The following is a 14,866-nucleotide window of genomic DNA, read 5'->3' as shown; positions in this document are numbered from 1 at the left end:
AAAGATTTCCATAAATTACATATTAGATAGGGCTTTTGGCATGCTTCTTCTATTAAGAGAAGATTATGGACAATAATTCATTTATTATCTCCATTGTAGTTTCTTTATGCTGCTTCTTTTAAAAATAATTGGAACCTGTATTGTCTTAATCAAGATGTATTATTCCTTATTAAATTTGTTATTGCATATAGATAAGGGAGGTGCTCTAGGCCCAGATCTTATTTTGCTATTGCACGTAGAGAAAGGAGGTAATCTAGGCCTGTCTGGTGATAATGTGATGGTATTTTAATAAAATGAAGAATAGAACCATATCTTGGCAGGGATTAATTATTTATTTTACTTGTCATATTTGAATAACAATAAACTACTCTAAGCCAGTCTGGGGATGATTTGATGGTATTTTAATAAGATGAATTACAGAGCCATATCAGGGATGAATTAGTTATTTTACTTCATATTTAAATAATAATAAACTAACATAGATCCTGTTAAACAGGGCTGTATATTTGAATAACAATCAAGGTGTATATTTAAATAACAATTGTAAATAAACTAGCATAGATCAATGTTAGCCCGGCAGGATATATTGTGTTATTAGTTGTTGAGAGGTAGGAATCTCAAGTTTTTGATCCTTAATAAATTGTGTATTATTTGTTGAGAGGTATGCATTTCAAGTTTTTTATCCTTAATAAATTAATTTAACATTGATTTATTGGTTAGTTTTCTCTCAAGGATTAAAAAAAAGCCTGGTTCAATATAAAATAGTATATGCTAAAATTCAATTTGAGATGGTTCAGCATAGATTTTATATACAAAAATTCAATTCGAGATTTTTCCATTGAGCTTTAGGTGTAGTTTACTTTGCAGTTTTACAATTAAAAAACCTTTTTTTGGGTGGGTATTTTCTAATGTAAAGTTGATTCCAGAGGGAGTTCTTGACGTTTGTTGTTTATTTATGTAATAACAATTACATCTGTCTCTGTTTGTGTTGAATTGAGAAAATATCCTTCTCTGAGCTACGAGAAATATCTGGACTTGAGTTACGAACTTACCTTCTAAATCCAGGATGCAAAATTTCGCTGATGAACTCGTATTTTATCTTGGAAGGCTTGATGGCTTATACCGTTAGTTTGGTTGAAACATATAAATAGCCCATTGTCCATGCATTGTGTGGTGATCTGACAAATAAAAGAATTTGTCATTTTGTTTCTTAGCTATAGCAATGATCTGATGCAATAAAACTTTGATTTAGAAGTCATTTTTCCAGATTCAAATAGAAGTGTTCATCTTTTATTTATTTAGTAGTGTATATATTAATGGGAAGGACTATCCCGTGTACATGGTTATGGTCATATGTACCATATTTATTTTCCAATTACTCACTTTCCATGAGATGCATCTGATAATAAGTTGGTACCAACTTTAGTGCCATGTCAGCTGAGCTGTGGTCTCACTGTAAAAATGTGGGAGTTTACTATTGCTGGCCCAAGTTGGGCTCCCAGGAAAAATAAGAGAATTCTCAGCCATATACCCAGAAGTGCAGTTCTGATATGAATAGATTTTAGCAGCAGATTGGGGAAATCAGTCCCTGACTTGGCCAAAAAATAAGGGGTGTTATGGTAAGGAGAAAAGAAAAATTTAACCCTGCAATCATATCATCTAAATTTAATTTAAAGCACTGGCCTGACAATGGTATCATAACAGAATAGAAATCATGATCAGGTCACATCTTGTTTCTAGCATTATTTTCCTTCCAAAATTTAACTCACTTCTTTTGTGGACCCCAAGGTTCATCATTCAAATTCACAAAGCTACTTTGAATCTACTGAGGGTTAAAATGGAACTATTTTGTATTTTTGTGTGTGCCTGTGTAATTGAAGCTGAACATAATTGCAAGGGTCATCTTTATTCTTCCTGGAATTTACTACAGTGTGCTGCGCTTTCTGTTATATGTAATAGGATGTTTCCCTGAAAGGTTTCCCATGCTGAATAGGATTTATGTTGTGCACAAATGCAAATTTAAGGTTCCACACATCAAAATTTAATGCACTCCAAGTGCTATGCTTTTTCTGATTTTGATGCCAGCTGACTTATCTTAGGATTTATGTGTGCAATGCAATTCTAGGGTTCTGTACATTGCAGTTTATGCTCCACGTGCTTTGCAATTTCCGTGCCTCCCAGAATATTACATTCTCGATTCTCTGCACTCCGACCTTGTTGCCCCGGACACCCATTAACGACAGCAACAGCGACAACCGAAGAAGAAAAGTATTATGAAGTTGAGGTTGAAAATGCAGAGGACGAATCAGATTCTGATGTTGGGGGAGATAAAGACAACCAGCAAGTAAAGGGCAAGGGATTGAGGTGGGTTGATGTAGACGACAATGGATTGGATAAGGCGCAAAAAAGGCTCATAGAAGCTCTGCCTCCAAAGTTGTCTGGAAGGAGCAAGGCCTTGATGAAACATATAATTTGTTTATCAGAAGAGGATGATCCATCTGAATTAATCATGAAGTGGGTGAGAATAATGAAGCCCAAAAGAGTAGATTGGCTTGCAGTCCTCAAACAGATGGAGGAACAGAACCTCAACCATCCCCTCTTCTTCAAGGTCAGTGGCTTTTCAATTATTATAGATGTGCTTCTTAAATATAGATGGACTGAGTAAATTATTAACCAAGTTGATCTGTATGACATTTTCTTTTCAGTCCACTAATGCTTTTACTGCTCTGCAATTTATGCCATATGCCATACGAAGCTTCTTGGCAGTGTTATCAGACTCTTCCCAGTCCAAGTGGAGTCGCGAGTTTGACTATGTTTTAAGAGGAAACAGAGTCTAATCAGCTGAATCTGAATCAATCCCGACTTATTCTTTAAAGTTTAACTCATAAATATCACCCAAACTCACTGTTACCACTCAAATTATCACCTAGGAGGAAAAGTCCTAACCTCAATGGGATAGCCTAGACGCATAATAGGCAAGCCACTCACTGTCACCTTGATGGCCTTGCCCGACCAAGGAGACTGCCTATCCCAGGGGGAATCCGCATGATCAATTTAAACTTAGATTGTTGGGAGAGAAATTGGAAAATACTAGCATGAATTGACTACTCTTATGCTTAACTCAGTCAAATCGATTCATTCGTCAAAGATGTGAGAATACACAAAATTCATATACTCGTTAAAATTCTAAGCTTCCAAGAGCAGGCATCCATATGTTCTAAGGCTAACTGTATCAGACAATCAGGCTACCGCAGGCACTCCATGCATTTGTTCATCTGATCGAAAATCACGGCCTCTTCCTCTTCCACGACCTACAATCCCATCTGTGCCATAGACAATGGGGCCCATATTATATAATCAGTTGCTCAGTCCAATCACATTGAACCCAAGGGTACTTTTTGGCAAATGACATTCACTAGCCAATTGGATAAGCGGTTCTCTGCTTGAGATTTCTGAGTACCAAAATTACTTCGTTGCACCCTCCTTTGGTTAGACACAGGTGGAACCCAAAAGGCTCTAAAGATTAGAAGTCTAGATGGAGGGCGTCTAAACATGAGAAGGTCTAGATGGAGGCCAACTATTTGCGAGGAAGAGAGGTGGGCAGCCCCAGGCCTTAAGAACATAGTCGTGGGCCTTTTTTTTATACGGAATCTCCCCATTTTTTGAGTTGAGTGGGGTCGCAGGCCTTAAGGAGAACATGGGTTGGGCTTCTCTTTTTAACATTAGCTCCCATTTTTTTGATTAGAACGAGGTCGTAGATCTTAATAAGAACATAGGGTTGGGCTTGAGCTCTTAATCTTCTTTATTGCTATGTTACCAACCAGCTCTGTTGAAAAAAACAGAGTTTTCAGGGTTCTCCTGGGTGAAACCCAGCTGGGCTCTGCTGCTGACCTTAGTTAACTAGGTCATGAGTCTGACTCTCTGCTGACAACTTAAACTTGCCATTATTAAGTCATCTCTGTGAGCACTTGTGGGTTGGAACCTGATTGGTGAGCGCATTTCACAAAAATTAAGCAAAACACACCTTGTTATCTGATGCCCCTCCAGTGGACTTGCGGTCGAAAATTTGATGAGGGATTATAGTCCCAACCCAAAACTAATTGCTATTTTTTTAAACAGAGTGTGCTGAGGGTTTTGGGGGTTGCTGAATCGATCCTTTGCCTAAGAAGATTGGAAAATGAAAATTTTACTAATTGTTTGCTGGAAAAGTGAAGTTTGCTGCTTGTTTTGGATAATGCATATCAAGCTTCATCGGTGAGTACCTCATGAGTTATACCCTGCTAGACAAGTCAAAATTGCACGCAGATGGACATATGCCTTTAAATATGTGACAGTGGATTAAATAATGTGTCCTCTTTAGTTGGTGGTCTGCACTCATATAAGCTATATTCTTCTCTTCTGGAAACTTTCCAGTTTTGTCACTCAACATTCTCGTAGATGTTTTCTTCCAAATTGTAGGATATAATTTCAGATGTAATTTCCAGCATTATTTCTCAGTGTGCCCATAAATCAACACTGCAATGATTGCAGTGATTCCTGGTGTTGTCTTTTGAGTCACTGAGCAGTGGTGAAAGTCCTATTTCTGTTCGTTTGCTTAGGAGATTTTTGATGTTAGGTACCTTTCCTTGGTTTTCCATTTCCCCACTGCTGGTTTTCTGTTCTTGTACTCGATAAATAGAGCCTTCTTACCAGCATCATTAAGGTTGACACGTCGTCTTTTTTCTCTACAGTTGACACGTGTCGTCCACATTCAGCGGGCAAACAGTTTTCGTATTAGGCCTCTTTTTAATATTTTTCAGCGGGCATTCAGCGTCTCCTTTTCAATTACTTGGCATGGTCTCAATCGAAAATCTTTGCAGCTGGCGCGAGTTCTATTGCCCAGGCCTCGCACAACGGAAAACTATTATGCCAATTCCTACTTTAACCTTATATAGCTTCGACGATCTCCACACTCTCAACATGTGATTGCATTTCATATGTTCTCATGCCCAAATAGTTGTCTTCCTCCTGCTGCCATTGCTGGTGGTGGACGCCTATTTGCTATTAATTAGTCACATCCTGAACTGCTGTTGTCGTTCCATTCAGATCCCTGTTACACTCTTTGGCACCTCCTCCTGCTGATTACTTACAGTCCGTTTGTAATCGAAGTAGCAGCATCATTTATTGATCCCTGTTACACTCTTTGGCACCTCCTCCTACTGATTACTTACAGTCTGTTTGTAATCGAAGTAGCAGCATCATTTATTGCGGGATCGGCCGAGATGGCGAAATATATGGAAATGGTGGACGCGGGTATAAGGATCGCTGCCAGGTTCAATTCTCACTGCCCTCAGACATCACGTATGTATTATCATCCAACTTCCAACAGCAACACTCACTCTGATATAACTTGCCCCAAAAATGAGGTACAGGGCGCCTCGTCTCGTGCCATGCAAGTTTCTGCATCTAACGCCGATGCAATGTTTGAGATACTCTGTATTGCTGTTTAGGCTGCAATTTCTTTATCTCCTTCTGCAAGAAAGACAATGTGATGGAGACTGTCCCCTCTCCCCAATTTTTAATCAATTATTATTTCATCCTTTTTCCATATAATCTTGTTATGCATGATATCACAGAGCATAATATCTGGGCATGCTTCTGTTCTTTTTGGTTTAAATGCAATCTTAGTGTTAGTTCAGCGATTTCTATTGTTTTTTTTATTGATTTTTATGCCTTAAATACTGGAAAATGCTGAATGGCTGTAGCATTCGAGCCGCAGATTTCCATACTCCCAGTTATGACAGATCGATTTCCTGAAATCTATTTTTAAACCTTTTTCCCTGTTGATATGAAAATAAAAATGGGGAGGGTTACAAAGAAAACAAATCTAATTAAGAACAACAAAAACAAATCTATGGCACTCAATACCCAATGAGAAGAATGGAATGGCATGCTAACCATACATAAATTCTCTAATCACAAGGGCTACGAGTCAGACCAACCATATTTTGGGATTTTCCCAAACGCGTTGCTATGCGTTAAACTATAACGCTTCATTTTCGGTCATAGGAGTATAGGAAACCAAAAATCTTTAAATTTGGTTGATTTGATGGACAGATTGCCTTTCTGATATTTTAGTTTAATGCTTCATTTTCGGTCACATGAGTATGGCAAACCAAAAATCTCTAAATTTGGTTGATTTGATGGACAGATTGCCTTTCTGATGTTTTAGGCCTGTAACAGTCGTTTGTTTTTGTATTTTTTTCAACCCAGCTCTGTAATGGGGGAAAGCTTCAAATTCTAGTAGTGATCAACAATAGGCTAAATGGTAGCATATCAGAGGTATATAGGAATTGTACAAGTCTTCTTCCGTTTAGACTGGCAAACAATAAGTTCAGTGGAGAAATTCCAAAGGGTCTAGGGGGATTGCCAAGAGTTTCGGTGCTACATCTCAGTTCTAACAGCTTTGAAGGAAGCATTTCTAAAGATATTGGCAATGCTAGAATTTTATCTAACCTACAAATTGACTGTAATAGATTTTCATAATTTCAACAGGCTTCGAAAGTTGGTTAGTTTGCAGCTTTACCAGAATAAACTTGAGGGTGAGATTCTTAAGAATATTGGTACGATGGCATTGGAATTTTTAGATGCTTCGGATAATATGCTCTCAGGAATACTTCCAAAGGGTTTAGGCAATTTAACTAGGCTAAAATCTTTGAATTTGTTTGAAAATAGATTTTCCGGCGAGATTCCTCCAGGGATTGCTGAGCTGACCTTGTTGAAAACTCTGAAATTGTTTCGCAATTCGCTCACTGGGCAAATTCCTCAGAAGCTTGGAAGCAAGAACCAGTTTGAGGTTTTGGATTTATCTGAAAACCAGTTAAGTGGGCCATTGCCAACCCAGCTCTGTAATGGGGGAAAGCTTCAAATTCTAATGTGATCAACAATAGGCTAAATGGTAGCATATCAGAGGTATATGGGAATTGTACAAGTATTCTTCGGTTTAGACTGGCAAACAATAAGTTCAGTGGAGAAATTCCAAAGGGTCTATGGGGATTGCCAAGAGTTTCGGTGCTACATCTCCTCTTATTTATCCCATTCCAAAATAAAAAATATCAGTTTTTTACCTCAATCATTTCTATTCCAAAATATTTCAGAAATCAAAATAAACCCCGCAAATAAAAATGCAAACAAATTAGCCTACCTAGAAGTATGTTCTCTTTTGCATTGCATTTATGCTAAAAGGAAATGAAATGCAAAAAAACAGGGTGATATTGCATATGAAAATAAATGGATAAAAAACAGGGTGATATTGTATATGAGAATAAAAGGATTTGGACTTTTCTGTATATGGTGTTTCAGTTTCAATGCCAAAAATCTGCTAGAGCGGTTAAGAGGAAAGCGATTAATGTTTGTTGGAGACTCAATAAGTCAAAACCAATGGGAATCCATGGTCTGCATGCTTCAAGCAGTGATTCCTAGCAATATTAGTCAATAAGCTTCAATATTCAAGGCCCTGGTAAGCTGATAAATGTAGTTTCCATGGATAGTTGTGCATTTGATTATATGGTGAGTAATGAAGTCTTACAATCTTCTTTCTCTGAAAAGGATTATGATGCTTCTGTGGAGTTTTTCTGGGCTCCACTTCTGGTTGATCTGCACAATAACAGTCAGAACCAGAGAATTCTCAATCTGGACACTCTTGCGGATAATGGTGTTTATTGGAAAGGAGTTGATGTATTGGTTTTTGAGTCATCCCATTGGTGGCAAGATCAAAGGTGGGAAGTATCAAAACTCTGAACTTTCTGATTAAAATTTTCAACAAGGGGCAGCCAAATTTAGTGTTGTAAATGATATTAAAAATGTAATAGTTTGGAATGTGGTTGGACAGATGGGCCCTGATCATGGCTAACAATCAGCTTTACACAAACATGGATCCACTTGTGGCTTACAAGAGGGCATTGACGACGTGGGCAAACTGGATACCTGCAAATATCGATCCCAAAAAATCACTTGTCTTCTTTAGCACCTCGTCCCCTACACATTACAGGTAAATCTTTATACAAACACACATTGTATATATTATAGGGCATTTTTGATGTGGATTGCAGTTTTCATGAATATTTTGGAATTGGAAGTTTAAGATTTAAAAAAATATAATTGTTCTTATGATAGATCAAATTCCAAGATATTCATGAAATCTATTCAAGTAGCTATGGCTCTTATTTTAGGTATACAAAATGGTTTTCCTCATAAAATTGATGTAAATGTGCAGCCCAATTTATTGGAATCAGAAGAACGGGCAGAAATGCTATGGTCAGACTGAACCAGTGCAATTTGAAGGATACTCGCCTCCAGTGATTCCTCAGGTGTCCATAGTGAAGGAAGTTATAGGGACTATGATTTTTCCTGTTACTCTGCTGGATATCACAGGACTATCCCAATTTCGCAAAGATGGTCACCCTTCAATTTACAGTAGTACCGTTACTAGTGATGAGAAGCAGCGTCCTGAGCAGTTTGCAGATTGTAGCCATTGGTGTTTACCAGGCGTCCTTGATACATGGAACAAGCTTCTGTATGTCACTTTGCTTTCCAAGGGTGTAGGGAATTGATAATTCTTATTGATCCCTGAAGCTGGGCCAAATCTAGGACCTGGTTGGCCATAAGGAGGAAATCCTCTGCCTTGACTCGCTGGAGCAGTAAACATATCTGGCATTGCAAACCCATCCACAGGGCCCATTCCAATCCTGTCAAAGCCATAAGTATCACCAGAAACCATACCTGGATGAAAGCCCAAAGCCTTTGATCCTGCCATTCCCCGGCTACCCCTTGACATTGTCCCACGCCACATCATTCCTCTTCCCTTGCCTCTTCCTTGGCTTGCACTCCAAGTCTGGCTTGAGCTTTCTTGGTCATCGCAAACATTGATTTGAACTTATTTCAGTAAAACGTGAGAGAAAAAAATCACAAAATTATGCTTATTCCTGTATTGGGTTATGATGGAAACAAAAATTTACTTGTTGTGGTTGTTTGTTGTTTCATGAGTTGTTATTCACTTGTATTCGTTACCGTATGGGTGTATGATGACTATCAACGTTTTGATTTGGTTGTTTTGCAAAATTTTCACCTTAGTTGTTGTGTTGACTTTACATGCTCACACATTTGAATGTGTTTGGTTAACATTTTTTATGTAGATTTTGGTTAAGTCTGGTTTTCTGTTTAGGAATAAGAGTTTTGTAGGGAGATTCTAGGTTTGGCAAATTTGCAGTTTCTTCTACTACTTGAGACTATGGACGACTTTGTTCCTCTGGGCTAATCCGGGGACTGAAGCAAGAATGTGAGAAATTGCAGATTGCTTGGGAAAAAGCAAAGCGTAGGAAGGCTGTGGCGCAAGCTGCAAAACTATACAGGGCCCTTAAAGAAACAAAGACTGAAACTTCTACAATCTACAATAATTTGCAGTACTCGAGTGATTTTCAGCCAAACATAAAATCAAATAGGGTTTTGATCGAAACCAAAAGTTAGAAAAGGGCTTTAAGCCAATTTTTCTGCCTACTATTTAAATGAATTTTTAGCTGGTCAATTTTTTTTATAACATGTTGGGCCGGACCAAAAAATCAAAGAGTATTTTAGAACAGGCCCGGAATTGGGGTCGCAGTTCAAAAGGTATTCTACAAAGTTAAAACAGAGTTTGGACCTACAATTCTTGGGATTAGGTTTTGAATGGCCATTCCCATTGGTCACCAAACTCGGACTTGGCGAGGGATGATCGAAAAGACCATTGACTGGAACTGTGAATGTCTTGGACTTAACCTAAAATAAATACTTAATCAAATTACAAATGATTAAGTTATCCATTGTGTTCCATTATACACACGCAGGGCCTTGGTTCAGTGCCCACAAACACGCGTTAGGGCACACATAGTCGAGGGTCATAACAAGTAAATAACTATACAATTACATACTCTATAAGCAAAAGTTCAACACGGGGTGTCCTGACAAACATATCATGACAAGTTAAAAAGGAGATCCTCTTTCTCAATTTATGTTCTGCTCTTAATTCTTGAGAGATCAATAACTCCTCTGAGGCGTTTTGAAAATCATTATAATCCGTTTGTCTGAACAGGGCGACATCTTCCAGACAAAGCAATTGATCTTGTGGATGAAGCATGTGCAAATGTAAGAGTTCAACTAGATAGTCAACCTGAAGAAATCGACACCCTTGAAAGGAAAAGGATTCAACTAGAAGTTGAGTTGCATGCCCTTGAAAAGGAGAAAGATAAACCCAGTAAAGCTCGTTTGGCTGAGGTTTGTACTTGAGATAACCTTATTGCATTTTCTTCGCTGTCTTTCTGATCAGTGATCAGCCTGTAGGCATTTTTATTATGATGGGGATTCTCTGATGTAAAGATGTCTATTGAAAATTCTTTGTATGTTGGGGGGTGTTCACTGTTGTTTGACATAGTGAAAATTGTTGGTCGATAAGAACCGTTAGTACCATAACCTTTAAATAACTCATTTTCTTTTCTGATTCTTATAGGTTCCCATGGAGCTTGATGATTTGAGAGATAAGTTGCAACCGTTGAAAATGAAATACCAAAAAGAAAAAGAGACAGTAGATGAAATATCCAGGGACTGAAGCAAGAATATGAGAAATTGCAGATTGCTTGAGAAAAAGCAAAGCGTAGGAAGGCTGTGGCGCAAGCTGCAAAACTATACAGGGCCCTTATAAACCAACAAAGTTTAAAAAAATATTGTTTCTTAAACTTTTCATTCATATATATATATATATACTAAACCCTACGCCGTTTGCTTTCCCAAGTCTAGGCAAACTCCCAAGTCTGTAGAGAAAGCGGAGTCAGCTCCCAAGTTTTGTGGAGTAAACTTCCAATTTTTTTTGTATGAATTTTAATATATTTTCCTAGAAGTCTTAAGTGTTCTATGATTTGGATTTTCCAGCAATCATTATTGGAATTTGGTTATAGAAAAATTGTTGGCGAACTTTTATTGTATCTTGGTCGTGCAATCTCAACGATTAATATCTATGATTCCAGTTATTTTACAAATTATTTAACCAAATTTTAGGCAAAAATGATCAGGAAGAAAAATGATTGGAAACGTTTCATTCTAAATTTTTAGTCAAATTCTGGGGAAAAAATAACTGGAAAAGGTCCCAATTATAGCATGTTCCAAGTCAACTGCATAGGCTTGCTAAGTCCTGAGTCAACTGTTGACTGTCTTGCCACGCTGAGTTGATTGCTTTAAAGCCAAGTCTGGTAACTTTGGTATGCATATATATGTATTTATATACGTTTCGTCCATCTGTCTTCCATTTTATGCTTGCATAGAATACGATTGAGTTGCTGCTCATGATGTAGGATTTTGACCCTGTGTTTTATCGCACAGATGGCACGAAACCAATCATTTATAAATTATATGATTTGTTAGCGAATGAATAAATGTTGTGTTGATATGAAAACCTTTTGGTTATCTTGAGTGCAGGTTTCATTCAATTAGAAAGTTTTCAGAAATCAGTGGAAGGCATTGCCCTTTTGCCACTATGGTCACAGAAGGTTGTGCTGAAAGAAGTTGGTGAAATATATGTAAAACATAATGCAATAGAATGCAATGTATTCAGAGGTTCAGAGACCTGTTTGGCTGCACCAGATTACTCTAATTACATAAAGACCTGCAATTCTAAAAACAAACCTGTTGACTGTGCTTTCAAATCATTCATTACAAAAGGTTCTTTTGAAGGTCTATCATTAGTACCGCAACAATATGTTGGAGCAGAAGGTAAGAATCACTTCGACGGTACTCTCCTTGAAGTTAACATTATATTTTCTTTGTCAGCCTCACTAAGCATGAAATTGGAATGAAGCCTCATTTTCCTAACGAGAGTTTATGGTTCAACATAGGTCATGATTGCAAAATAATTACTGATATTCAGGAACTAGTCCTTACAGTCATTGTTGGTATCCAGAAACTAGATTCATTGTCTTTCATACTGTTAGCATGGGATATTTACGTGGATGGATTTTTCTGTTTTGCTTGGTGATCTCCTATGATGAAATAGTTTCGTCTTTCTTCCTTAGACAAACTCTGGTCTTGACAAATTGTTCTGTTGTTGCAAATGCTAGTGGAAATCCTATGTGGGTTATTTTAATATAGGTTTGCCATTGGCACTGAGAACAAGAAAATAAATCAGGTAGACTAGAGACATTTAATGTTTGACCATATACCAAATGCTCTTGATAATTGTCCATGCATGTAGGGTAGGTATCAAGCAGTATTCAAAAAGATAAATTTGAATTCATATATTGATTGAGTGCGAGTTATGTGATGCGGGGAATTTCAGCTTAAGGGGATTAATTTGTATACATACATCGACCAACCCACATACACCAACGACCTCGAATGCCTTCACTGAGCCTTTAATTCTTTAAATGGAACACTAAGGCATTCTAGCAACTCCGACTACTGTTTTTGGCTACTACTTCTCTGGTATGGCAGGTGTTGAGGTTTCCCTTGTTATAAACTAGAAAAGAAATTAGATATCCCAAATGATTGAGGCCAGATTAAACTCAGGTATATCCTGCCACTTATTCTGAAGCTAAATATTATCCATGAATATAGTAACTACCCAGAGCTCAGGAGCCAGGAAATTTCTGTGGATAACTAGAGGGTGTACTTGTGAATGCAACTGCAGAATTTTGTGAAAGGTTCACTTGTCTGTAGATTGTAGAAATTTGATGGACAACATATCAATTTTAGTTGAAGAGAGTTTCATTGTATGGGGCAGGTTATACCAGATTTGATTTAATTGTATTGTATATGTTTAATAATGAAAAATTAAAAATCATGAGGGGTATCGTTTTTACACCATACCTCTCAATTTATTACTGCAGGGGAGTGCCATTAAATTTCTGTTATGAACTCATTGCAGTGGGAGATATTTTTATAAGAAAAATTGCAGCCTTGTCGGACAGTTCTTGCTTTATTGTTTCATTGCTTATACATGGATATTCAGCTCATACAAAAGGTTGTATCGATCTGGTTGGTATTGAGAGTACTTGGTCTCAGGTTGTATCGATCTGGTTGGTTTTCAGAGTACTGGGTCTCAGGCCTTTGTATCACGTAGAACTATCACTCTGCAAGTACAGTTTTACTATTAGCTTTGTAAATATTTTTCCTTAGCAATAGCTTATGGCTTGGACAAGAAGGGTGGAGAGGAAAATATTGTTGTTTTTGATCTTGGCGGTGGCACGTTTGATGTCAGTGTTCTGACTATTGACAACAGAGCTTTTGAGGTTTTGGCTACAAACGGTGATACCCATCTTGGAGGTACTCTGTCTGAACTCTGTCTGGCAGTTTTACATTATGAATTTGAATACGTGCACAGTTTTACATTATGAATTTGAATACGTGCACGGTGGTTATGATTGACTTTTTTGGTTGGCTTTCGAGCTTTGAACTTACCAGGATGTACACTAATATGCAGGTGAGGACTTTGACCAAAGGATAATGGAATATTTCATCAAATTGATCAAGAAAAAGCACGGAAAGGATATTAGTAAGGATAGCAGAAATGAAATAAGACATTCAATGTGTTCCTTGTAGTATAGATATAAACAAAACATCTAAAGAAAAGTAATTGCACAATGATCTAGTCCAAGAAAACAAGGTTTACCACAAACCAATTAACTCTTTTACAAAAATTCAAAAATTCCAATTAAATAATCCTATCGGCCTCTCTTTGTACCTTTTGGGACAATTGCTAGTAATATTAATGGTGTACAATGTAATTAGGTCAATGTTTAATAATATTAATGGATTAGGTAAATGTTTAATAATATTAATGGTGTAAAATGTAATTAATTTAATTACATTTTTTTCATTATTTTTGGGTGAAATGTTTGATATATTATATTATAATTTTGGTTACTTAAAATAAAATAAAATATTATTAAAATAATTATAAGTTATTATTTATTTTATCAATTTTTGTTGGGTGTTAAGGTAAATTTGTATATTAATTAATTATCATTATTTTTGGGTGAAATGTTTGATATATTATATTATAAGTTACTTAATAAAATAAAAAAACATTATTAAATAAAAATTATAAGTTATTATTTATTTTATCAATTTTTGTTGGGTAGTTAAGGTAAATTTGAAATAAAAATAAAAATAACCCTATATTAAAATAAAAAGTTGTTATTTTTTAATTAATTTTTATTGGGTAGTTATGGTAAATTTGACTTGGTCAAGTTAGTTTTTGAGCTCTGAGTTTATGAGAACCCATGGTATTGTCCATGGGATTTAAATCCCTTTTTAGTAGATAAAGAGTTAAAATGGATCTAGATTGGTATTAATGATAGTTTAACAAATTGTTTAAATTAAATGCTTTTTAACTAAATAAATTATATATAAGAGAGCCTTCTAAGTTATGTAAGTTTGAGCTTTTTAATTGAATTGTGTATAAATGTTAATATCTTTAAAATTATGTAAGTTTGAGCCTTTTAATTGAATTGTGTATAAATGTTAATATCTTTAAAATTTTGAAATTTCAATAGTGATTTTAGTAAACTTTTTTTAAAAATAATAAAATTTTAATATTTAATAAAAATAATGAAATTAATATAAGTGAGACAAAATTATCATTAAATCTGATTAAAATTTCATATAAATGATATATTTAATTATCAATTATTTAACAAGTATAATTTCAATATATTTAAATTAAAAGAAATATAAAGTTGAATATAAATGATTTAATAACTTTTATATTAATACAATGTGAATTTCAGCTATTTAAATCATTTAATATATTAGCCTAAATCATTTATATTATTATCAAATTTGAAGTGAAAATCTTTTTTAGTAA

At 36.0% G+C, this 14,866-nt stretch overlaps 1 protein-coding gene and 1 long non-coding RNA gene across 3 annotated transcripts; both read left to right on the top strand.

The window, feature by feature from the left end:
- The first annotated feature begins 1,942 nt into the window (after positions 1 to 1,942).
- LOC149166380 (uncharacterized) lies at positions 1,943 to 13,759 on the top strand. Its single transcript, XR_016260416.1, has 4 exons — positions 1,943 to 2,608; positions 11,482 to 11,775; positions 12,926 to 13,323; positions 13,481 to 13,759. It is a non-coding gene; the product is annotated as an uncharacterized LOC149166380 (long non-coding RNA).
- Positions 6,971 to 8,951, top strand: LOC149166381 (protein PMR5-like). Of its 2 annotated transcripts, XM_089431332.1 has the most exons (3): positions 6,971 to 7,757; positions 7,899 to 8,029; positions 8,255 to 8,951. In XM_089431332.1, exons 2-3 carry the CDS (start codon positions 7,911 to 7,913, stop codon positions 8,589 to 8,591), a joined length of 456 nt encoding a protein of 151 aa, XP_089287458.1. In that variant the 5' UTR covers positions 6,971 to 7,757; positions 7,899 to 7,910; the 3' UTR covers positions 8,592 to 8,951. The 2 variants fall into 2 exon arrangements, with proteins under 2 accessions (XP_089287458.1, XP_089287456.1); XM_089431330.1 differs by lacking the exon at positions 6,971 to 7,757 and having other exon boundaries at positions 7,790 to 8,029.
- Positions 13,760 to 14,866: the final 1,107 nt, after the last annotated feature.

The sequence above is a fragment of the Pinus tabuliformis genome, chromosome 5_1 (assembly GCF_031772625.1).
Source record: "Pinus tabuliformis cultivar Carrire ecotype Pingquan chromosome 5_1, CPIR1, whole genome shotgun sequence".
NCBI classification, from domain to species: Eukaryota; Viridiplantae; Streptophyta; class Pinopsida; order Pinales; family Pinaceae; genus Pinus; species Pinus tabuliformis.
The sequence above is the reverse complement of the archived record's forward strand: the minus strand, read 5'-3'. Positions and strand labels throughout refer to the sequence as shown.

Coding starts and splice junctions, on each gene's coding strand:
- LOC149166381 (XM_089431330.1), top strand. CDS start 7,857: ATGTGGTTGGACAGATGGGCCCTGATCATGGCTAACAATCAGCTTTAC. Junction 8,030..8,254: donor TCGTCCCCTACACATTACAG/GTAAATCTTTAT, acceptor GTAAATGTGCAG/CCCAATTTATTGGAATCAGA.